At 38.7% G+C, this 24,163-nt stretch overlaps 1 protein-coding gene across 1 annotated transcript in view; it reads left to right on the top strand.

Annotated features, from left to right (window-relative positions):
* LOC124153326 (DNA-directed RNA polymerase III subunit RPC1) overlaps positions 1-24,163 on the top strand; it is a 164,684-nt gene that overhangs the window by 94,075 nt on the left and 46,446 nt on the right. Inside the window, exons 15-17 of the mRNA XM_046526426.1 lie at positions 2,080-2,193; positions 2,769-2,926; positions 14,225-14,333. Of these exons, the coding sequence (XP_046382382.1) occupies positions 2,080-2,193; positions 2,769-2,926; positions 14,225-14,333 (381 nt within the window). The remainder of the gene's footprint in view (positions 1-2,079; positions 2,194-2,768; positions 2,927-14,224; positions 14,334-24,163) is intronic.

Genomic DNA, 24,163 nt, shown 5'->3' with positions numbered 1-24,163 from the left:
GAACTCTTACGTGTTGACCACTTGGCTGCAATTGGTGGGGCTGATGTCACTGATGTTTTAACTACATCTCTATTCAGAAAAATAGTGTGGACTGTCAGCATGGTGAGCTTAATCTTACGCGCAATATTGCTATGATGCTCTCCATTTTCTACTTTCAATTTCTCTTTTAGGTTTATGCGTTTACTTGATAACTTCTTTATTTTTCAATCGGCATTCCTATTTTTTGCAATTGTTCTCTTGATTTTTACTCTACGGCTCTATCACCCTCATCACCCTCTACTGATGAACTACTGCTGCAATGTATGTACTCCTGAGACGGAGAGGGCCTACTGCTGCTGGGAAGGAATGAAGCCATTGTCCCATTGAGACTCTCTCTCTCTCTGACCCTTTTTGTGTTGATACTATTCATACACAACTCGGCCACTGCTCCATTTCTCTCCTGTGAATACCTATGACCTTGAAGGATTTAGGGTGGACCCTTTATGCGGAAGTCAATTCACCCGATGACCTAGAATGGTAAAAAAATTCATCACAAACAGTATTGTTTAAAAAAACTCATTTTCACCAGCTCCAAACTTTATTAATGATCTAAATTAACTAATATATCACTCAGTAAATGAGACGAGATAAATTACTTCAGTTTGTTGGCTTCTAGGACCGCATGATGAGTAATGTGCAGTAAACCTTTGATTGTATGCACCTTGATTTTACGTCGTCTCGTTTTTATGCAGCGACACTCAAGTCAAGTTTTCATATTAATTTATGGATTTTAAATGGAACTCCGAATTGTGCCTTACCACGAGAATTAGACGACGTGCATAATTACTTACATATGAATTCCTAAATAGGTAATGCGCTTCTCGCTGGGGTTGTATTATTTTTATTTTGCAATTTGTATCACCTGCGTCATCTTTGAACAATTCGTCGCATATTGCAGCATTTGTCTGCCCTCACCAGGAATCTACTAGAAGTAAAAGAAATTAGCGCAAGTTCACGTTTTATACAGAGAATGTTAAGGTTATTTGATTTGGCAAAGCAGCATTGGGAAAAGAAAGATTTCGTGCTTTCCCGGCGAGTAGATTTAGTGAAGAGTGATGGCCAGTGGGTCAGGAACTGCATAAGTGGCGACGTTTCGATGTCCGACTTGGCCATTGTCCTCAGGGCTGTGAGTGTCGAGTGAGAAATTCTGAAGAGATTCAGCATATAGGCTATCCACAGACCACCGAAAAAGATCCTGGACATGCTCGAGCAAAAGATCCGGTGGGAACGAAGACGCCTGGCATTTACTAAGTCCCATGTGGGTGCGGGAAGATAGATACGCGGCTCATAGAACACAAGCGCCACCTTCGCCTAGGACAGTCCGAAAAGTCAGCTATCGCAGAGCATTGGATGGAATGCAGAAATACAGCCAAGTATGACGACATCAAGATGCTCTGCCGATCCAATGGGTTTTGGGATTGACTCATGAAAGAGTCAATTGAAATTATGCTGGACAAAAACATAGTGAATAGAGATTCCGGATATGCATTGAGCAACACTTGGAAACCTGTGCTCAAAATCAACTGAATGGCAAGGTGAAATCGTCACCAGCACGCCAGCCAATCAGAGCAAGCCGCTGACGACAGCCAATCAGCAGTCTCCTGACCACCAGAGAGTGACTGTATATTAGCAAAAAGGAAAAATATCTCACTTGACACTTCACAGCCCTGAGGACGATGGCCGAGTCAGACATCGAAACATCGACAGTAATGCAGTCCCTGATACCCGGTGGCAATCCCGAAAACTCTTCACTCAGCATTGGGAAGTTTTCCTGAGGAATGAATTTGTGCCTTATCGAAATTGCGCCAAGCGGGGCATGGGTGTACATGATCTCTTTGCTCATCCTGTTACAACGCAACCTGAAAGGCACCTCTTCCAACCAAAATCCTTTACAACAAAGTCAACATTATTCTGGTTCGATCGAAGTCTTTTTATGGATATTTTCAACTGTCCTAGCACATTTTTTTTCATTTGTTTGAAGAGTATCCACTTTTCTTTAAGAAAACATTATTTTAAAAACTATTCATTAATCATTTTCAGGATCTTTCATCAACATTTCTCAAATGATAGCCTGTGTCGGCCAGCAAGCCATAAGTGGAAAACGAGTACCGAATGGTTTTGAAGACAGAGCTCTTCCTCACTTTGATAGGCATGGTAAGAAACTAAATAGAGTGGTTTCCTTTGAAATGTTAACTTTTTAGATACTTATCAGAAAGTTGAGTCATTCTCGGAAAGATTTATAGTGTTTTTATTTTTTCATGACAAATTAATATTCTAAAGTAAGATAACTTCAACTCTCCAGGTTTCCTAGTATTGCATACATTATTTCTGAGTGGCAGAGGTATTATTGAGTTTTGTTGAGAATTGATAATTTTGAGAATTATATGGTAGAAATTTTGAGAAATAATACGATTATCAATTACTTTAGAAAGTATTGAATGTGAATCAGGTGCTAATGGCTGATAAAACAACATTGAATTAATGTTTGCCTCTTAATGTTAAAAAGTCATTAAATAAAGGATTTCATTTCATTTGATATCTCTTGAGGATTGAAGTAATTTGAATGCACTCTGCCATGGACGTACAAGATCTTTCTTGAGAAAATATTTATGGAGTTACTAGAGTGTACTCGTAGTTATTTGAATGTGTGTCTGATTGGAGTCTGTTGTTATGATAGAAAAAATATGAATTATATGTGACAAAATGCTGTAATTTGAAATATGTTACAGCTAAGATCCCTGCTGCTAAAGGGTTTGTTGAGAATAGCTTCTACTCGGGACTGACACCAACTGAATTTTTTTTCCACACAATGGGAGGACGAGAGGGTCTTGTTGATACAGCGGTGAAAACAGCTGAAACAGGATACATGCAACGTCGTTTGATCAAGGTATGGTGGTGGAATTCAGATGAACCATTTATTTTATCTATGACATCTTCAGCTATATATTTCCCGGACAGAATCGTGTGAGAAGTTGATTTTTAAAATTTACAGTCAATTATCATGATAGTTTGTGACATTCTTCCTGTGTGAATATATAGATAGGACATGCATTTTAAAACTGGTTCTAATCCAAGTAAGGGGGTATTTAAATCTAAGAGTCTTGATTAGATTTTTCAATTGAATTGGTTCCCTCTGACTTCGTGAACTAGTGTGTGCGTTATGAATCCTGCACTGAAGGAATTCAATGGATCAGTATTTTTCCTGGTTTGTCAACTCTGTTTGAACCAGTAATTATTGTTGGGGGAGCCTTCACAATTTGACACTGACAAGGGGAGACCGCGAAACTTGCTCCGCCTTTTTCAATGCCGTATTTTTTATGGCCTTCGGAATGGTGAACAAATCCCTGAACTAGTAGTGGTTCTGTTGAATGGGCCTTAGTTTGGCTGTAATTAATTGATTTTCATGCGGTACTTTTCACGAGCCGCATATAGTTCCATGATATCACACCACTGAACAGGCGGGTCGGGTGGGGTAGTGGTTAGCGATTACGGCTACGACCCGAGGGACAAAGGTTCGAGGCTCCGTGATGGCTGTCTATTTTGTTGTCTTCATTGTGATCATACGGCATCAACTTTTTCATTAGTTTTAATTGCGACAAGCATAGACATGAGACTTTTTTTTATCATCATAATGGTGTTTAGGTACATATTTAAGCAGTGTCATTTCAAACACGGAGATACAACGACTACACTAGCAAGGGTTGGTGTGCGCCAAAATGTTAATTTTTCATTACTTATACTAATCAACTTCCACATTAAAAATGAAAACCACTCTAGCGAGAGCACATGCCATTAAAGGCTCGCGGCGATCAACAACATGCGTACAGACATAATTAATAAGAACACAAAACAATTATAAAATGCCATATTTCTTGAACACTTGTAATTCACTTTACTCCAAAGGGAGTTTACTTACACAGTACCTATGTGCTAAAATAACCATTCCAAAATATAATTTCAATTAATAAATAGGATGAAATAAAAGTTGATGACCCTGGGCCAGGCGTGCTGGCATATAAAATACGTCCATCTTCGAAAACCAAGGATTTCAACATTGTACGTACATTCTGGGCTAGAATGGTCTTGTGTATTCCTACAATGTACTTTGACTGTCTATATTTCGAGTTTACGAAGTTCGAGGTATTGTAGCTAATTTTTTTAGATCAGCATGAGGAACCCGACACACGTGGCGTATAAATTACGCCGTGCGACCGGCCGTGTACCACCTGTGTACTTTTATATATGAATCACCTATTAGTGTACAAGATTATACTAATTTCTACAAATAAAGATTAATTTTAACAAAAATCGAGTGTTATCATATATGCACATAACATGGGCAAAGTACACCATTCGCCCGGTTGTGTAGAAATAACAGTCGCACTCGCTAGAGGGTTAAAAGCAACAATTGCACCAAATGTGTCTTGTGCTCGCCGCTTCCCAAAATCTTCCGTAGCCCATCGAATATAATAACAAGATGCCCACCAACTAGAGATGTGCGAATAGTATCCGCGAATACTCGAATACCTCGAATACTAGAAAGTATTCGATATTCGAGGTTTCGAATAGTTATGCGAAAAGTACCGCCACGAATACCTCGAATACTTTGAATTTCGCGTCATACACTGTCGCACGCACGTCGTTGGTAGTTGACTCGGAAAAATGTAGAGAACTGTAGTCATTTAGTGCTCGCAGCGCCGTTTTACGCAAGTTGACGAATTACATCAAACTCGTGGATTTTAGCGGTGAAAAGAGTTCGACGAGGGGAACCGAAAATGGTCGGGTGAAAAAATCCGAAAATCCCCGATTCCCCCCACCAGGAGAACCTCAGTGCCGTGGGATAGAATCCTTAGGGCATTTCCCACGATCCGCTATCCCCCTCCATTCAGCACTCGCCTCACCCACTCTGACGCTTTCCTCTTCTCCGAAATCAAACAAAAGGTCCCAGCTCGCGCAGGGATCGCATTACGAAGACCCCTGCTACGAAAAAAATATCGAGTTACGAGAACAATAAAAACGTGTTTCACGCCCACTGACCTTTTTCTGGCTACCTGCTTCGAAGTTCCCCATTTCTGGAGGTCAACTGCTGTGAGAGTACCGTGGGATACTTGCATTAGCGCATTTCCCAAGATCCGGTTTCCCTCTTCATTCAGCACTAGCCCCCCCTCTGAGGCTTTCCTCTTCTTCGAAATAAAAAAAGCTCACAGCTCGCGCAGGGATCATATTACGAAGACCTTAGCTTCGAAAAAATACCAAGTTACACGAGAACAATAGAAATGTGTTTCGGGCCCTCCCTTTTCTCCCCCACTGACCTCTTTTCCTACCAGCTTCGAAGTTCCCCATTTCTGTGGAGGTCAACCGCTGCATGAGTCATCTATTAGCACAGCATTTCCCAAGATCCGGCATCCCTCTCCATTCAGCACTAGCCCCCCCTCTGAAGCTTTCCTCTTCTTCGAAATAAAAAAAAGGTCACAGCTCGCGCAGGGATCATATTACGAAGACCTTAGCTTCGAAAAAATATCAAGTTACACGAGAACAATAGAAACGTGTTTCAGGCCCTCCCTTTTCTCCCCCACTGACCTTTTTTTTTCCTACCAGCTTCGAAGTTCCCCATTTCTGTGGAGGTCAACCGCTGCATGAGTCATCTATTAGCACAAAGGGTGTCTAAGAATGACTTTCGTCAATTGATGTTACACCTTCATTGAATTGAAATATTAGTAATGTGCGCGTAATTTCAAAAAGAATAAGACCAAACACGACGTATTTCTGAGTTTATTTAAGCATTTTACGCAAAGAAATAAATGTCAACATAGGACGGAGACTTAGCATTCTGGCGAAACTCAATATCCTCGCAACTGAGCTTCTCCGAAGTTGATGCTGTATTTTTTTCGAAAACATATATCAAGTTACAATTTATGAGTTAAGCTATAAATCTCTATTTTCACAGTCGAAGGGATATTTTCTCAGGATATTGGGTTTTTTCCCCGCTAGCAATTCAAATTCATCTGCTTATCTCGTGAGAACTTCCAAAGATGGACTGAAAATAATTGAAGAAAATCCGGTGGAGAAGCACCTGTATTTTGCAAAACGCCTCAGATTGTCAGCTAGCACTTGGCAGCAGGAGTGGGGGTAAAGCGATGTTAGTTGAATTAATTATATGCCCAATTGTTTCCATAAAATTAAAATATTCATTAATCAGCTAAATTCCTGTTCGAATCCTTTGAAGGAAATCAAAATTACTCCCCAAAATCTTGTGTTGCCTGCTGCATATGCAACCGAGTCAAACATTCATCGTTTAGTATTCGAGGTATTCGAATATTCGAGCAATGATTTAATATTCGAATTCGATATTCGAATTCGAGAAATCTGCTATTCGACCCATCTCTACCACCAACAAATGCCATTTCTTCGAAAACAAAACCACTGTTTCAGCCCCCCATTAACCTTTCGGTATGTTTTTGAGGAGAGTAGAAAGTGGAGCCTTCACTTATCCGCGTTGAAAATGACACTGCTTAAATACCTAAACGCCATTATGATGATAAAAAAACAGTCTCATATCTATGCTTGTTGCAATTAAAACTAATGAAAAAGTTGATGCCGTATGATCACAATGAAGACAACAAAATAGACAGCCATCACGGAGCCTCGAATCTTTGTCCCTCGGGTCGTAGCCGTAATCGCTAACCACTACCCCACCCGCCCCGCCTGTTCAGTGGTGTGATATAATGGAACTATATGCGGCTCGTGAAAAGTACCGCATGAAAATTAATTAATTACAGCCAAACTAAGGCCCATTCAACGGAACCACTACTAGTTCAGGGATTTGTTCACCATTCCGAAGGCCATAAAAAATACGGCATTGAAAAAGGCGGAGCAAGTAACTTCACATTTGTCATAATTTTTGTGGTAAATTTCCATGTTGTTGTAAAAATTTCATTGATATGGTGGTTGTAAAAATTTTTAAGCATGTCACTGGTTAGTAGGTAAAAGTGAAAATACAATAAGTGAATAATATTTAATAGGGATGGACGGATCCAGGATTTTTCTCGGATCCGGTTTGGATACTAGATTTTTGGAGCTGGGTCTTCGGATATTTTCGGGTCAAAATGCATTTTCAAATTCCTTCTATAAAACAAAGTAATTATTCAAGTTTCTTCTGGGTATAAACAATCAAAGGAATGAGTTTTAGATTTACATACTAATTTTAATATTTTTAGCGAGTCATCATCACTGGTCAACAATCCTAGGATTGGTTTGATGCAGCTCTCCACTCAGTTCTCCTATCAGCTAATCTTTTCACACCTACGCATTTCTTCTCTTTCACATCCTTCTTTACTTGTTCCATATATTTTGTTTGAGGTCTTCCTTTTCCGTTCTTGCCTTCCCTTGACAATTGTCTTCATCAGGCCATCACATCTCAAGATGTGGCCTGTAAGATTGTTCGGTCTTCTTGTTAAGTTTTTCATGAGGCTTCTCTTCTCTCTTACTCTTCTAAGGACTTCCTCGTTACTAACTTGGTCAATCCATTTGTTCTTCGTCATTCTTCTGTAGCACCACATTTCGAAGGCCTCTATCCTTGCTTTCTCCGTTGCTGTAATGAGGAACTTGCATGGGTCGTAGATTGCTCTAAAAACTATTTTGAATAAGTCAAATGGATACATTAGCTCGCAAAAATACCTTCAGTTTCTCCATTCAACATCAAAAGAAATAAAAAAATTGCATTTAAAATCGAGAAAAATTTCTCTGAGCCGACCACTGCGCGAAGACACCCGAGCGTTGCCGAGGCCATGCATGACGTCATAGGTGCCTAAACAACCGTGGGGAGTAGGGAAATACGCTGAGCGCTTGGTGTAAAATTTGTTTTGAGGAAGTATTTAGCCGCTCATCGTCACTTTATTTTGTTCTGTTATTCTTGGGCAAGTTTTCCTATTGCTATTGTGCCTAGATTATTACTTGGGATATTAATAATGCGGCATCGGGATTATGAAGTACAAGCGTTTCACTTCGTGTGTTTTAGTTATCAGAAAAATGGATGATAACGTTGCCACTCGTTCAAATAGTACACCTGAAATTCATCTACGTCTACATAATACCCCGCAAGCCGCCTACAAGGCGTGTGGCATGGGATGTTAGGACACCAGCCTATTTTTTAGGACACCAAAAATTGATGCCATGACCCTCATGGAATTTGTTAAGACAAATTATTGCTATACGTTGGCGGCAAATCGAGTTGTAAAAGAAACTTGTAATACTGGAGGATAAAGATCGTAAGCTGTGCTGTTGACATTAGAGTAAGCTGTGCTGTTGAATTTGGCAATGCCGGATTAGCGGAGAAGGTAGTCCTACCCGTCCTATGGTACGAACATGGCCATGGGTACGAATTCACAGCAAAACAGTCTGCACACAATCCACATGTGAAATCGCGATCCGTTCCGCTGCCAACACACACACAAGCTACAACCTATTTCAATAATATAGGTAAATCCATGTACAATATACTAGCATATACCATAAAAATATAGCGGGAAATAGGCAAATACTCTTATCAAAAACTGGATGTCACTGTCACATTCTTATATTCATCACGTACAACTTACAATAACAGAACTCGTTATGATGAATACAACTATTTATTCACTGATTTAAACCCTTAAATTAACCCACACAAGTGACACAGGTGACATTTCTCACTACTACTCGTTGAAATAATGGAATAACAAACTTCACACAGTTTTTATTTCAATAGCGTGATCGTGAAATGTCATATCTACGGTGAACAACGGAGATTTGCACGCCACTGACAAGTTTTACACTACTGTTAGACAATTATCGATAGCGTAATAGCACTTTTTACAATTCAATCACGATGGAACACTGATAACTCTTGGCCGATATTTTCAGCCTTGTCAAACTTTGTGCATTACAACCACTGGCACTGTCATTATTAGCAGTAGCTTAACGGGAGACGTCACGTTGAAAGTAACACTATTTTGGCACAAAAATGTTCCTAGATGTCTCCAATCAGCGAGCAAAAGTTGCATTGACCCCATAATACAAGCACAGACAGTCCTAAACGACGAATTCTCCGGTACCTACGAATAAACGGATGAAGTTATTGTATATAAAAGCTAAGCGGACATCAGTAAACATCAAAATCGTTCTAATTGCATACTTAAATGAATGATATGCCGTCGATAACATCAACTTACAATTAACGTATCCCCCTTCCAATGGCCGTGGCTCAGACTCCTACAACGATGTTATTTAGGTATTATATAATTTTTGGTTTAACTGCTCCAGTTTTATATTTTATGCCCGTACTCAGATATTAATATTATAAATAATGCAAAATATGAGGGCTTCCAAGCCTCTATCGTCGGATATTTATCTTTAAATATAAAATAATCAACACGTCTAACAAACGAAGCTCTCACAACTGCTGGCAACTATTACAAACAATCACAACAATAGCTTTGCGTGATGTTTAGGCACCTTTGACGTCATCGAGGCTTCGTCGGCAGTGGCTTGGGGGGTGAGGTAGTTTTTCCCGCGCTTTAAAATTCGTAATATTTATCATTAAATATCTCGCGAAGGAAAACTCAGATAAACATGCGGTTTTCTTTGTTGTATTCAGAAAATAATTTTCTGTCCGCCTGTGAAATAAAAAAAATTCATGCAAGTTCCCCATTGTCCATGCCTCACTTCCATATTGGAGGATACTCCAAAGGTAGGTTCTCATAAATTGTTTCTTTACGTCCATATTTAAGTTTCCCGCTGTAAGCAGGGCTCTCTTTTAATGGAATGCTATCTTCGCCTGGGCTATTCTGCTGATAATTTCTTTCTTGCTTCTCCCGTCTCTAGTTATCTTGCTTCCCAAATAACCGAATTCATCCACCTCTATCAATTTTTGCTTCCCTATTTTAATGTTAGTCTTGACTTCTCTTCTACTGCATACCAGTATATCTTATTTTTCTTCGTGCTTATTTTCAGTGGATATTTACCCATTACCCTACCCATATAAACTGGAATGTTTTTCGAATCCTTTTCTGTTTCTGCTATAACGGCTATGTCATCGGCAAATCTTAGCATGCTAATTTTTTCTCAATGGATATTCACTCCCAATGCCTTTTCTTTGATTTCATTAATAGCCTTCTCAATGTAAACGTTGAAAATTACGGGTGGCAATTCACAGCCTTGTCTCACTCCTTTCCTAATTCCTGCTTCTTCACAGTTGGGCCCTGATTTTATAACCACTACTTGTTTTTTTGTATAAACTGTGGATGATTCTTCTGTCATTGTAAAGAACCCCAATTTCTTTTAAGATTCCAAGCATTGAGCTCCAATCTACATTGTCAAATGCCTTCTGAATCCAAATTGGTCCTCATCCAAATACTCTTCTGCTTTTCGTTCCATTCTTCTATAGTTGATCTTTGTCAGTATCTTCGACGCATGGGTAGTTAGGCTTATTGTCCTAAAATCTTCGCAGTTCTCCGCTCTTTTACTCTTAAGAATAGGTATTGCAATGTTCCTCTCGAAGTCCTTTGGTATCTCACCTGTCGAATACATTTCACTAATGATTTTGTATAGCTGGTTCAACGTCTTCTCTCCTGAATTTTTGATTAGTTCTGCAGGAATGTCACCAATGCCAGGCGATTTATTTATCCTGAGGTCTCTTACAGCCGCATCAAATTCTGATCTTAAAATTGGGGCTCCCATCTCATCGGCATCCACTTTCCTCTTGTTTTCGATAGCATTCGTTCTTAGGCTGCTTCCTTTGTACAAATCTACCAGATATTCCTTCCATCTCTTCCTTTTGTCTTCGTTTTCAATCATTAGTTCTCTGTTTTTGGCCCTAAGGGTATTACATCTTACGCCCCTTTCCTTAAAGTGGTTCCTCACTATCCTATAAGCGGCCTCTACTTTTCCATGTATAAGATTGTTTTGTAAGTCTTCACAAATATTTTTCATCCACGTTTCTCTAGCCTTCCGCACTGTACGACATATTTGGTTCCTTATTCTCTTGTAACAATTCTGTCCTTCCTCTGTTTTCGCAGCCTTGTATTTTCTTCTTTCTTCAATGAGATTTAATACTTCCTTTGTGATCCATGGTTTTTTCATAACGACTCATCTTTTACCAAGAACTTCCTCAGCTGCTGCCTGCAGACCACTTCTAATGGTTTTCCAACTCTCTTCCTCTGGGTTATTGGTCATATCCTCCCCTATTGTCTTTTCTACAGCTTCTTTAAAAGCCAGTTGATGCTGAACCTCCTTCAATTTTTCAACCTGCCATATATATTTTCATGGCTTTCTTCAATTTTTTAAATTTAAGGTGGCATTTCATCATAACAAAGTTATGGTCACTATCGATATCTGCCCCTGGATAACTTTTGCAGTCCTTCACCTGGTTCCTGAATCTTTGTTTCACTGGAATGTAATCGATTTGGAATCTTCTAAGGTTTCCTGGCATCTTCCACGTGTATCTTCTTCGCAGGGGATTTTTGAATAAAGTGTTGGCAACCACTAGCCTGTGCTCCGTGCAGAATTCAAGTAGCCTTTCTCCTCTTTCATTTCGGTTACCCAACCCATATTTCCCAGTTATTATTCCGTCTTGGCCTTTGTCGACGACGGTGTTCCAGTCACCTAAAATAATAAGATTTTCTTTCCCTCTTACCTGCTTGATAACTTCCGCTATATCTTGGTAGACATCTTCTACTTCTTCATCTTCATAATCTGACGAAGGCATGTAAACCTGCACCACCACAGTAGCTACGGGTTTAGTATCTATCTTCACCATTACTATCCTTTAATTAAACTGCAGGTAGCTTTTAACACGCATCTCGGCGCTCTTTCCAAGCATTATGCCTACTCCAGCATTACCATTTAGCAATCCTGTGTATATCATTCTGTAGCCTTCACTCCAAAAGTCTCCTTCTTGGGGCCACTTCATTTCGCTGATGCCTAATACGTCATGGTTCATTCTTCGCATCTCCACCTTCAAGTTCTCTAGCCTAACGCAGGTACGAAGTGATCTAACGTTCCATGTTCCTATCCGTAACATTCTATCACCTTTGACCGATGTATCCTCTCGAGTAGTCCCCGCCCGGAGATCTGAATGGGGGACTAGTTTACCTCTGGAATATTTTATTCGAAAGAGAATTCCATCATGTCATTATATAAATTGAGTGGAGTAGCTGCTACTCCTCGGGATGATAATGTGGTGGTTTCCCCTTGCCTTCCACATCACTGTACTACAGCAATTAAAGTAAATGTTACCACGCGTGCAGTGAAATGTGTGTCGCTGTACCAACCAGTATGGTCTCCACTTTCGCACGTGTGAAGAAGAGCTGCTGCCCTCTCCCCCAGATGATGAGAGGCATAATTGTTGGCGGCCCCCAGTTGCCAAGTCACAGTATCTTCACAGGTTTCGGTATCATTTAAATGGTCTACCTTACCCAAGGGTAGCCCAATGCCCCCTCAGAACACCGCTGCTTTTTGTCCATGACTGCTTATTCGACGAGAGAACTCGCTAATCTCGCAGCTAACTATATCTAAAGATCGACCCACCACCATTTTACTGATTAAAAATCATTTTTATAAGCTTTCAAATTATTTAAAAAAAAACGATAGTCATTACACGCTCAGGATCTAAACTTTTAGGCATGCATTAGGAAATGAAAATACGTAGGTTCAGTCTTCGGGTAAACCATGGACTGAATGGTCCGGCCTCGGTGGCGGCGGGGTAAAGTCCTCGCCTGCCAAACCGAAGGTCGCGGGTTCGAGTCCCGCCTGGGTAGGTTGCCCCTATCCAGGGCATGGTTGTGTGTGATAGTTGTTGTTTCATGTTATACCCTCCGATGTAAAAGGCCTTGTGAGCTGTTTTCGGGGCGATGGAAATAAATAAAAAATAAATAAATAATAATCCTCACTTAAGTTTCCCCCGAATTTTGTTACTTTCTCATCGCATACTGACTTGTGTTTCACCCACAATGCTTCAGTTGCGGTGAGGTGGATTTTGCACTTCCTCGCAATAGTTTCACTTCACAATGCACGCACATGGTTCTCTTTATGTCAATAAATATGTTTTTACACAATGAAATACATTTTTATCGGTATATCATGAAATTAAACTGCAACTGCGCAATCTGCAACACAATGAACAATATTTAGAACAACATTAGCATCACGTGCGACGAGAGAACAGAACGGGACGACCACTCTGCGAGAAGAAGGGGTGAGCAGCAGCAGAAGCACTTAAAGGATAGATAGGTGGAAGGGAAGGAGTGCGCACCCACCGTCTTGCTACCAACGAGGCTATGAATGGGGGAGTGAAGGACACACACATGTCAGATCTTGCTATTTTGTGATCTCGTTGCCTTCAAAGTGAAGCCGGGCGACCTATGTGATATATACAGTTGTTGTTTCCAAGCCGTATCTTCTTGTTTGACGGTACTGATGCCACGCCTGATTCTTTGAAAATTGTGCTGTTTGGACAATGTTGAGTATTGGCATAGTCTTGTTGCAACTAAAAAACTTAGTTTCTATCAATTTGAGCTTAAAAAAAACTAAATATGGTAGGAATGCGACTCATTTGGCCTCAATCTTTTTTGAATCTTGTGCATGTCATCCAATTGCTGAAATCTATTGAGACATCTTTGGGTCCAGTAAGTCACTCCCCTAGAATTTGTTCTCTAGAAATGGAGAATTGAAGCAGGTAAGATAAAAAAGGTCAGTGGGTGAGGTGGGGTAGGGATGAAGCATGCTTCCTTTGTTCTCGTGTAACTTGATATTTCCTTTGAACATAATGATTTATGGACTGTGTGGTCTCAGAAAAAAAAATATCAGAGGCATGGTATGAGGGAGGGCTGAGAGTTTTTTTTTTTTTTAATTTGTGACATCCTCAGTTTTGACATGGTTGTTATCCTTTAGCGTTGAGATTCTCCCAATGATTGTTCAATCTCTTTGTAAGAGTCACACTATTTGCCTGTCGTATTTTGCAGTGAAATTTTATTAAATTACATTATATTAGCCCATCTGAGGGGAGGTATTTTCAAATTGAAGGTTATGATTAAGTTGCTTCAAGTTATCAAGAATTAAAGTTTTTTTTTTTTGAGAATTCACAAGCCATGAGCTGCTTCCTTACTGTAAAATGTGTTATCAATGTTTAATTCCATCAATTTCTTTGAAGGCCCTAGAAGACCTCTGTGTTCAGTATGATGATACTGTTCGCAATTCTCTCGGAGAAGTTGTGCAATTTGTCTATGGTGGGGATGGACTTGATCCCGCATATATGGAGGGTGAGTAATCAGAAGGTTTTAGAAATAACTGTGAAACTATGGTGTGAAAAGCCTCCATTAGCGAAACTGGCTGCATTACTCGCTATTGGGCTCTGCCCCATACATCCCCTAGGGTGGGTGGGTAGTAGGGTGGTGCGAAAAAACTCAAGTTCCAAATTTCGTGTCGTAATAGTGCGGAAAAGTTGCGATACGTTAGTACAAGAAAAACAAAAAAAGAATTATTAAAATCGGACGTCATCTTCCGATCCCGCAAAGCACCTGAAAAAATAGCAAAAATGAAAAAAATTGTTTTTTTTTGTTGTAAAAAAATTAAATTAAATTAAAACCTTTTAACGCTGTAGCAAAAAATGATTACAAATAGCATAGATTATTATTTATATATGCATATTTATGGCTTTTAACTGTTATTACCGATCATACAAGATCATTAAAAATGTATACATTTTTCAATTTCGCCTATTTTTCAGAGTTTTGTAATAATTACTTATGGATAATTTTTGAGAAGTTTTAATTAGCTCTTTAGATCAAAAATGACAATAAAACTGACCACTAGAATTGAAAGGCAAAATTGCACTTTAAAAAGGCAGCATGTTAACCCTATTGAAACCGAAAGTGAAGATGTTGAGGTTTTAAATGACGCAACGCAAATTTCAACAATCAAGGAGAAATTTGTTGACTAGGAAGATTACATGCCTAGTACATCCAAAAAAATATAAATCGCCATGGCAAATGAGGGTAAAATTCCAAAGTACAGCTTTTCATTGTGATCAATATGGGGTCTCTCACCGTACAGCTGCTGCTATAGCATCAAGTGTACTAGTAGACATTGGTGTTATAATTGAAGAATATACTTCTAAGTTCATTGACCGATGTAGAATTAAAAGGGAAAAGAGAAATATAAGCGATTTACAGCAAATCCATCTTGATTTAGGTGTGCTACACGGTTATACTTTGACGGAAGGGTAGACAATACCATAGTAATAGAAATTATTGAATCGAAGGAGTACTGTCGGACAGTTATAGCGGAACACCATTCTCTAATAAAAGAAGCGGCTTTTGTGTATTTGAGTTGTTTCTCCAAGCTCCGGGTCTGCTAAAGATATAGTGGTCTCCATACTATCTTATCTCTCTGATCAAGGAGTATCATTAGAGTTCTTATAGTTAGTTTGCTGTGATGGCGCGAACATCAACATTAGATGGAAAGGTTGCACTATTAGAAAGCTCATAAAACACCAATGATACCCACTGCAGTGGGCAGTTGGGTTACTTCATTTCATTGAATTACTTATGTCACATTTTTCAGTATTTATATGCTGAAACAAGTGGCCAAAAATCATTTAGTGGGCCAATTGGAATAATATGAATGGTTATGGAAAGCTTCCAAACTGCATTTCTAAACAATTGAATGTGAAATTCTACAAGTTGATAGATAAATTTTGAGCAAGGACCAAAGATACCTTATAGACATTAGTTAAGCAATCAAGAGTGGCGACTTTCCAAATGACTTAGCAAACCGGGATACTGGACCATTTTCACATGCTAGATGGCTCGTGTGAACAGAGCAAAGGAAACCTCTCGATACATACCTGGATATTAAAAAAAAGTAGTTTTCTCTGTTATTGAACGGAACTCTAACTTTGATCATGAAGAGAATGTATTGATGGCGATGGTTTTTGATTACAGAAGGCACATTATAGAGCTAGGGCTAAAAAGAGTATTTAAAGCCAGACAGACTTAACCAAAGGGCAAACCTATCGTAAACTTCATTACTCCTACCATGAACTTCGAAATAACTGACCATATAGAATTGATTGACTGGAATGTAGTCTAACTATCTACTCCACCTCTTCTTATGAGAATAATTACTAATGAAGAAATAGCTTCCTTCATTGAATCTGGCGATAAAAAAGATTGGGATATTATAACTTCCCATATCACCTGCAAGAAATGGAGCCGTGTGTAAAATTGGTAACGGAGGTATCCCTTAAGCTTTGTGGCTATCGATCCAGAGATGGATTTATTAGGGCTAATTCAAATCAAGGTCCATTATGCCAGACCTTACCACTAAATCGAAGTACAAAGTAGTTTTCAAAAGTTAAAATTTAAAAGAAGGACAAAAAATTTAAATATTGTAGAAGCAGTAACCCTCATTGGTTGGATGGATGGAGGGTGTGGGTAGAACTCAAAGTGCAGCCACCTCTCCGCGGTGAGTTCTGGGTTGTTTAAATATTATTAAATCATATATAAACAAAGGAAGAGCTGCATAATTAAACGTATTTTAGACTAAAATATTACCTTAAGTTATTATGACACAACTCTGAAAAACCGGCTAAATTGCAAAATTTATACATTTTTAATGATCTTGTGCGATCAGTAATAACAGTTAAAAACCATAAATATGCATATATAAATAATAACCTATGTTATTTTTAACAATTTTTTGCTACAGCGTTAAAAGTTATTAATTTAATTTAATTTTTTTACAACGAAAAAAAAAAACTATTTTTCATTTTTGTCATTTTTTCAGGTGCTTTGCGGGATCGGAAGATGACGTCCGATTTTAATAATTCTTTTTTTGTTTTTCTTGTATTCACGTATCGCAACTTTTCCGCACTATTACGACACGGAATTTGGAACTTGAGTTTTTTCGCACCACCCTAGTGGGTAGTGCCTACTGCCATGGATGGCCCTGCCTCCTTCACCGGCTGTTGTAATTGGCTCAGCGCTCTTTCAATGCCTGGGAGACATTTTTCTCCCTTCAGCCTTGAGTGCTGCCAAGGTCCCTATACCTCCTTTGTCCTCATCTACATACTAGAGATGGGTCAGTCCTGCCGATTCTTGGCCTGTGGAACCGGTATCGAGAACTAATCGCTTAAAGCCGGTACTTTGGAAGCGGCTGAGAAGTGTGTGAGAAGTAGTTCATCCTTGGAACCGTGTATCGCGAACCAAGAACCGATGGGGTAGAACCGGACTGGTACCGAGAATGGAAAAATTTAAGAACCTACTCATCCTTACTATATACTATCCTGCAAGCTGCCCAAAAGGCATGTGGCAGGGGTTGTTAGGACTCCAGCTGTTTACAGATAAAAAGGGAATGCAAAAATACGATTAGCATGTTTTAAAGTTCTTTATGGTTCAGGGGAAAAATTAATTCCCATATCTATCCATTCAGCTAAATATCTCTTTTAATTTATCACTTCTATCAGACCTGGAAATATAGTGTGGCTCTAATATTATGTTCTCTGTGTCGCTCTTAAAGATATCCATTCTCAATTGTTCAAGCAATCTAAGCATAGCGCGCAGCCTCCGAGTCTCCAGCAGCTCCCAGCCTAATTCACTTAACATCTGCGTAACAATTTCTGTACGCCTGTAGCAGGTTTTGGCCATCCCATGCACTCGCTGCATATTCAAGGTGCGGTCGGATGAGTGCGAAATAGCACCTATCTTTCACTTTCTCATCCGAAAATCTTCTCACAATGCACTTGACGAATCCTAATTTCTTCAGGGCTATGCCACAGATATTCCTCACAATGCATTCCCCACTAAAGGTTGGAAGTTATTGTTACTCCCAGGTACTTCACTTCGTCAGTTGCCCTCATGTTAATACCATCCACAGCATAACATGGTTATATTTGTACAAACTGTAACTGCTGTGCATTTGCTTATATTAAGTTCGAGTCCCCACACAGATGAACATTGTTTATATCTGATGATGGAATTTCGTAGTCAGAGTGATCACTAATTTTGCAACAAATGACAGTGTCGTCAGCATATAAAGGTCCAGTGGAACCGCGTTAAAGCGATTGCGAAAGATAGCCAGAGCATTGTCTGTTGACCCTATGAGTAGCATGTAAAAAAAAAATCATTTGTATGAGGCCCTTCTGGTGTTGGCACTCTGTGTTGACACTCCCTTAGTTTCCATCACTGGAAAGCCTTCACCAAGTGTCCCTAATCTCTGTAATTGATGACGATCTGTTAGAAATGAAGTTAACATGGAGTGCTCAGTCTTAAATTCAAGTAGTAAACTGCCGTTTGATAAATATGCACTTCATTTTGGTGAAAATATTGTGGCATTAACGTATGCGAATGATCGATCTTCTTTTGTTCCTTGGGTGGCAGAAAGCAGTCGATAGCATACCCGCATATCCGTGAGTTGCATTAACTATGCGACTACGTGGCGACTAATTGTTAGAGGCAACTTAATGGTGTGGTGTCTGTCAGCGTAGTTTCCGACATTGAACATTGGTTTTGAAGCATTTGTACTAACCACTTTTCTGTATCCGTGATCACTAAGCCACGGATGTGTGGTTTTCTAAACCAGGCCTTACATGGAGCATAAATAATATGAGTAAAACCATGTTATCGCCGCTAAAAAGATCGCGAACTGGCAAAGAAAGCTCTCAGTGAGTCCGGGAAGCACTCTTAAATAACAGAATAAGTGCATAAATATTAATACATACCTATATTGTTTGTTTTAGGTAAATTGTGAATGTAGCAAGACATTTAAGTGAAAGTTTGGGTTATCCGTGTTTTCCGATTATTCATGCCGTCTCTCCCATTCATTAATTAGCCCATTGGGATGATCGGGAGTGTGCTGTATAGCTTGTGTGATCTTCCCGGGAATGGGCTTTTGATGGTTATTCATGCTCAGTAGGCTGGCTCTTATTTTTCAGAATTGAGAAAAGTTATGTTTTCCTAGTCTCAAAATGATCCAAATGAGGTTTATAGTCACGTGTTAAAATTTGGTTACTTTAAAATAACGGCAACCCGTGCCCCAAGGGCCCTTAGTACTGAGGACTCTCAATTGAATTTTTTGGTACAGAAAAAGTACTTTCTTTATGTAAAACGTGAAAGTGAAGCCCTTTACGGCCGAATTTCCATTTGTTTTGACCTATCTCTAAGCGTTTATGAGATATCATCCGTCGTAATGCAATCCACCCCCCCAAGGCGCTACCCTGCACCGCGGCGCTGCTGAGGTACGGCCCGCACCACTTACTAGAGACTTCCCCTCCAACCCCTCCCCTCCCTTGGCAAAGCCTTTGATCCTATTGGCAAGATCTAACCTTTGAAGAAATGAGCTTACGTTTGAAAGAATGTAATTGCCATGACAGTATTTCCAATCCAAGTGATCAATTTATTTTCACTCTGTCGAGGAATTTCAGTACACATTCACCAAAACATTATTTCTAGCCTTTCACTAATAATTATAATAATAATATCTTTATTTGCCCAACGATCTAGTACATCAGTAATGGACAAGATATAAGGCACGTCTATAATACATGTAAATACAGAAAAATACAGATATAATTAATCAGGAATAATTACCTGTTAACATTCATATTTACATAAAGAGTTAAAATGCATCATCTAAGTATTCATCAACTGCATAATACATTTTAGACAGAAGTAGTTTGTTCTACGTGGCTTTAAACAAATTAGAATTATTCACATTTTTAATATCTGTCGGTAATTTGTTAAAAAGTTTGATGCCCATTTCTTTGGGCCCCATTTTAGCAACTCTGGTGCATACAAAATTGTGATGAATATCACTTTGTGACCTAGTGTAATGACTATGTACAATGTTATTCAAAGTGAAATTTTTAAGGTTATTCTTTACATACATAACAGTTAACAATATATATACACACGGAATAGGTAGTACAAGCAATTCTTTAAATATTGGTCGACTGGGAGACCTATAGCCTTTATGAGCAATTATTCTCATGGCCCGTTTTTGTAGACATAATATTTTAATGGATTTATAAGTTGATCCCCAGAAAATTACACTGTAGGTAACATGTGAATAAAAGTCACTCCCAGTGAGAAATGGGTGGTGGAATCCACGTGGAACCCACGTGGAATCCACGTTGAGTGGTGGATATTTGGTGGTGGTGGATATTGAGTGGTTGGACCCACGTGGAATCCACGTTGATTTCAAGTGGATTTGTGGTGATTAGCATAAAATGTTAAACAGAATTTCTAATTTGTGGAACTTAACTCTCTGGTGACATTGCGTCATTTATCAACCTGAAACCACGCTAGTTATGTGAAAATGTATCGCACATTCTATTTTTATATAATTCTTGGAAAGGCAGCCATGAGAGCACATGAAAAATCGTAGACACATATATAGAAGGTTTAGATATAGAGTGGTTGAGGTTTTAATGGTTTTAGGACAGCACCTACTGCTGTTTTAATTTTTCCACCAAATTTCCACGTGGGTTCCACGTTGATTCCACGACCAAAAACACGTGGTATCCACGTTACATCTCCACGTGGATTCCACCACCCATTTCTCACTGGGCTGTAATATAGGTTTAGCAAACTTTTTCTTTCCACTGTGGAACTGAGCTGTCTCAGCAAGTAACATGTAGAACTAAGTTTGCTGCTGATGTATACAATGTGGTCTGCCCAGGACATTTTGTAATCCAGATGTATTCCTAAGAATTAACAGTTATCCACTTGATCAATAGGTTTACTGTTCAGACTGACACTGATGTTTTCAGATGGTGGGCCACTAGTCATAAAGTGCATTAAATTGCTTTTGTTAGGGTTAATAATTAAATAGTTATCCTTTGACCATTTACTGATCTCATTTGAAACTAACTGAGCTTGGTCAATCAATGATTGTTCAGAATTGGATGACATTATCATTGTCGTGTCATCAGCATATAAAACTGGTGTATTATTGTGATTACAAGATAAGGATGATGAAAGGTCATTTACATATAATAAAAATAACAGTGGACCTAGAGTTGATCCTTGTGGAACACCCACTGTTGAATGGCGAGCAGTTGAAGATTATTTGACTCCATCAAATTTTATGGTCACCACCTGAGATCTATTGTGTAGATATGATTTTATCCATTGATGCGGAATACCCCTAATGCCCAATCTATAAAGTTTAATCAATAGCTGGTCATGATTTACAAGATCAAATGCTTTAGTAAAATCATAGAAGCCATAGTTTCATTTCTCTTATCAATGGATACCAGTATTTTATCAATTGCATGAGTAATAAAAGTAACTGTGGATTTTCCTTTTGTAAACCCATGTTGATTGCTAGAAAGTAGGTTATGTTTATCTAAAAATGATACAAATCTTGAGTAGACTATTTTTTCAAAAATTTTGGAAAATGCGTTTTGCAGTGCAATTGGCCTATAGTTATTCAAATCATCAGTATTACCTTTATTCTTATAAGAGGGCACAATCTTAGACACTTTGAGCGAGTTTGGAAAAATTCCAAGTCTCAGAGATTCATTAACTAGATGAAGAAGTGGAGACTTAATCATATCATAGCTGAGGTATATTACATTACCAGGGATCTCATCAATACCATAACTATAACTGTATTGGCATGAATGTGCTATTACTGACTTTAGCTCCATTTCATTGGAGGGCATCATAAAGATAGAAGGTGCCTTAAACGCTGCAGAAGTAGTGCCAGGACTTACAGCTGAGGTGTCAGGTAACAAATTAAAACGCTTATTAAAAGCATCAGCTGGATCATACATACATTTTGACTTTTCAGTAGAAGTGGATTGAAAGCTGGGTAAGACATAGTTTTTATCTTTATTTTTGGGACTATTTATAATTTTCCGAGCAGCTTTAGTTTTATTAGCAGCTTTAGATAAAGTTTCATCATTAAATGTTCTTTTAGCTTTCGAGAGAAGAAGTCTATACTGTTTTTTCATGAGTTTGTAATGGTCTTTGCTTTTGAAACTACCCGACAATTTCGTTTCATATGCCAGTTTTTTAAGAAGTGATGAGTAGAATTTTATATCATTTGTGATCCAGGACTTTTTTTTCTGAAAGAATGTATTTTTCTCGTTTCTGTAGGAAATGATACATTGAAATGGTGCAGATAAACTAAGTAAAAACTATGGAAACTCTCCTCAAAAGGTTTAGCATTAAAGACGTCTGACCAGTCCTGGGAATTGAGAGATAGTAGGAAGTGTGAAATGTTCTGGTCAGAAAAGTTTCTTTTGATTTGGCACTTAGCTTCAGGATTTGCATTGTAGCTAAAGGTAGCGATTAAGGGAAGATGATCGGAGATATGCTCATCAGTTACCTGGGTGCTCACATCTTTGAGGTCAATGTTGGTTAGGATGTTGTCTATCACTGTTTGAGTGGAGTGAGCAACTCTAGTGGGAGCGAAGTTTGTTATTTTGATATCAAAAGCGGCAAGAATATCTAAGAAATCAGTTTTGTCTTTTGTATTGTGGAGTAAATTGCAGTTGAAATCACAGGTTATTATAATTATAGAGTACCTGTTAGATTTATGAATTTCTTCAATTAATCGTTGAAATTTATCCAGAAACACCCGGAAATCAGTGGATGGAGATCGATACAGTGATACTACAATGAATTTACACTCGTCTTTCATAATTTCAGCAATGCAGTACTCAAAAATTTTATCAGTCGATCTTGGAAAATTCGTACATTTAAATGGTGAGTGGCAAAGTGATTCTTCCAGTATTATAATTACACCCCCGTTTTTATAGGTTATACGGCAGAAAACATCGACAGTGCGATACCCTGGGAGTTTTATTGAGCATATTTCTTCTTGGTTTAACCAGTGTTCACTTAAATCACATCTTTGGCAATTAGTTTTTTTTGTGCACATTAGGTGTTGTGCTATGATGAAAATTTACACTTAGTGATAAGTTTTGAAAGCTCTCTTCCTTCTTCGTGACTGACTTAAAATCTTGAATTAGTTTCACCCCTATCTCTGCAAAATCATTTACCACTTGAAGACCCTGAATAATTTGCAAACCATTCTTGTAGTCAGGATGTCCATCCCATTCTCGTGTGAGCACATCAAAGAATGCAGTGCATATTTCCAATGTATTAAATAGCTGTCTCAAATTCGTAGTGGCAAAATTTGATAAAGATACCTTAATCAGGTCTTTATGTAGAATGCCTTCTTCGGTGGATCATATTTTCCCTCACATGTCTTCATACGGCGTATCACGTTTTCCTTTTTATGCCTAGAAAAGGATCCATCAAAGAATGACAGGCCTACTAACTCCTCATTCAGGCATTACAAGTGGTTTGAAAACCTCTTTTGTATTGCTTCGCTATGTCCAGTTTAACGCTTCCATAATTAACAAGTCTTTCTAGGAACTGCAGGTCCCTGTAGGGAGCAGATGCAGCACTACGAGTGGAAAACCACATCTTTTTCTTTCTTCTTGAACTTATTTAAATCTTTTCCACCAAAACTGCTTTCCGCGCTCCTCTTTGATCGCGTAAGAATTTTACTCAACCCAAGCACATTTTTCCGAGAGATTAACTGCACTTTCCTCCTCAAGTGTCAAAAAATCAATGGCACCGCTCGTTGCAATGTCATACAAAAAATCAAGTTTTGTTACGAAAGATACTCTTTATCTCCACAGTATTTCTTGCTCTCTCTTTATGTCATCGCATGTTCCTCCATCTTTGAGTAATTTTTCTAACTTTTCAATCACCATAATTTCTGTAATAACAGGAATTCTCGTTTTGTTCTATGGATGAAATACATTTCCTACGGTTTTCCTTGTATTAAGTGTAATACATTTCGAACCCCTTAGGTGATAGAAAAAACACACAGTACTTCTCTCACTGTAGGTAACTTTGATCCATGAATTCTTCACTTTCTTTTCCAACCATTTCAATGCATGAATTTTGTCTTGATTTCATTCCTTTCCTTGTTGGCCTATTCTTAAAATGAATATCACGTGTATCCGCGATAAACAGGTTATATCACCACTATCATCCTTCAATCCTAAAAGCCAAGCACTTCTTAATCCTTTGCACACAATGCACAGGAACTAACCATTTACATCCAT

Source organism: Ischnura elegans, chromosome 2 (assembly GCF_921293095.1).
Source record: "Ischnura elegans chromosome 2, ioIscEleg1.1, whole genome shotgun sequence".
NCBI classification, from domain to species: Eukaryota; Metazoa; Arthropoda; class Insecta; order Odonata; family Coenagrionidae; genus Ischnura; species Ischnura elegans.
The sequence above is the reverse complement of the archived record's forward strand: the minus strand, read 5'-3'. Positions and strand labels throughout refer to the sequence as shown.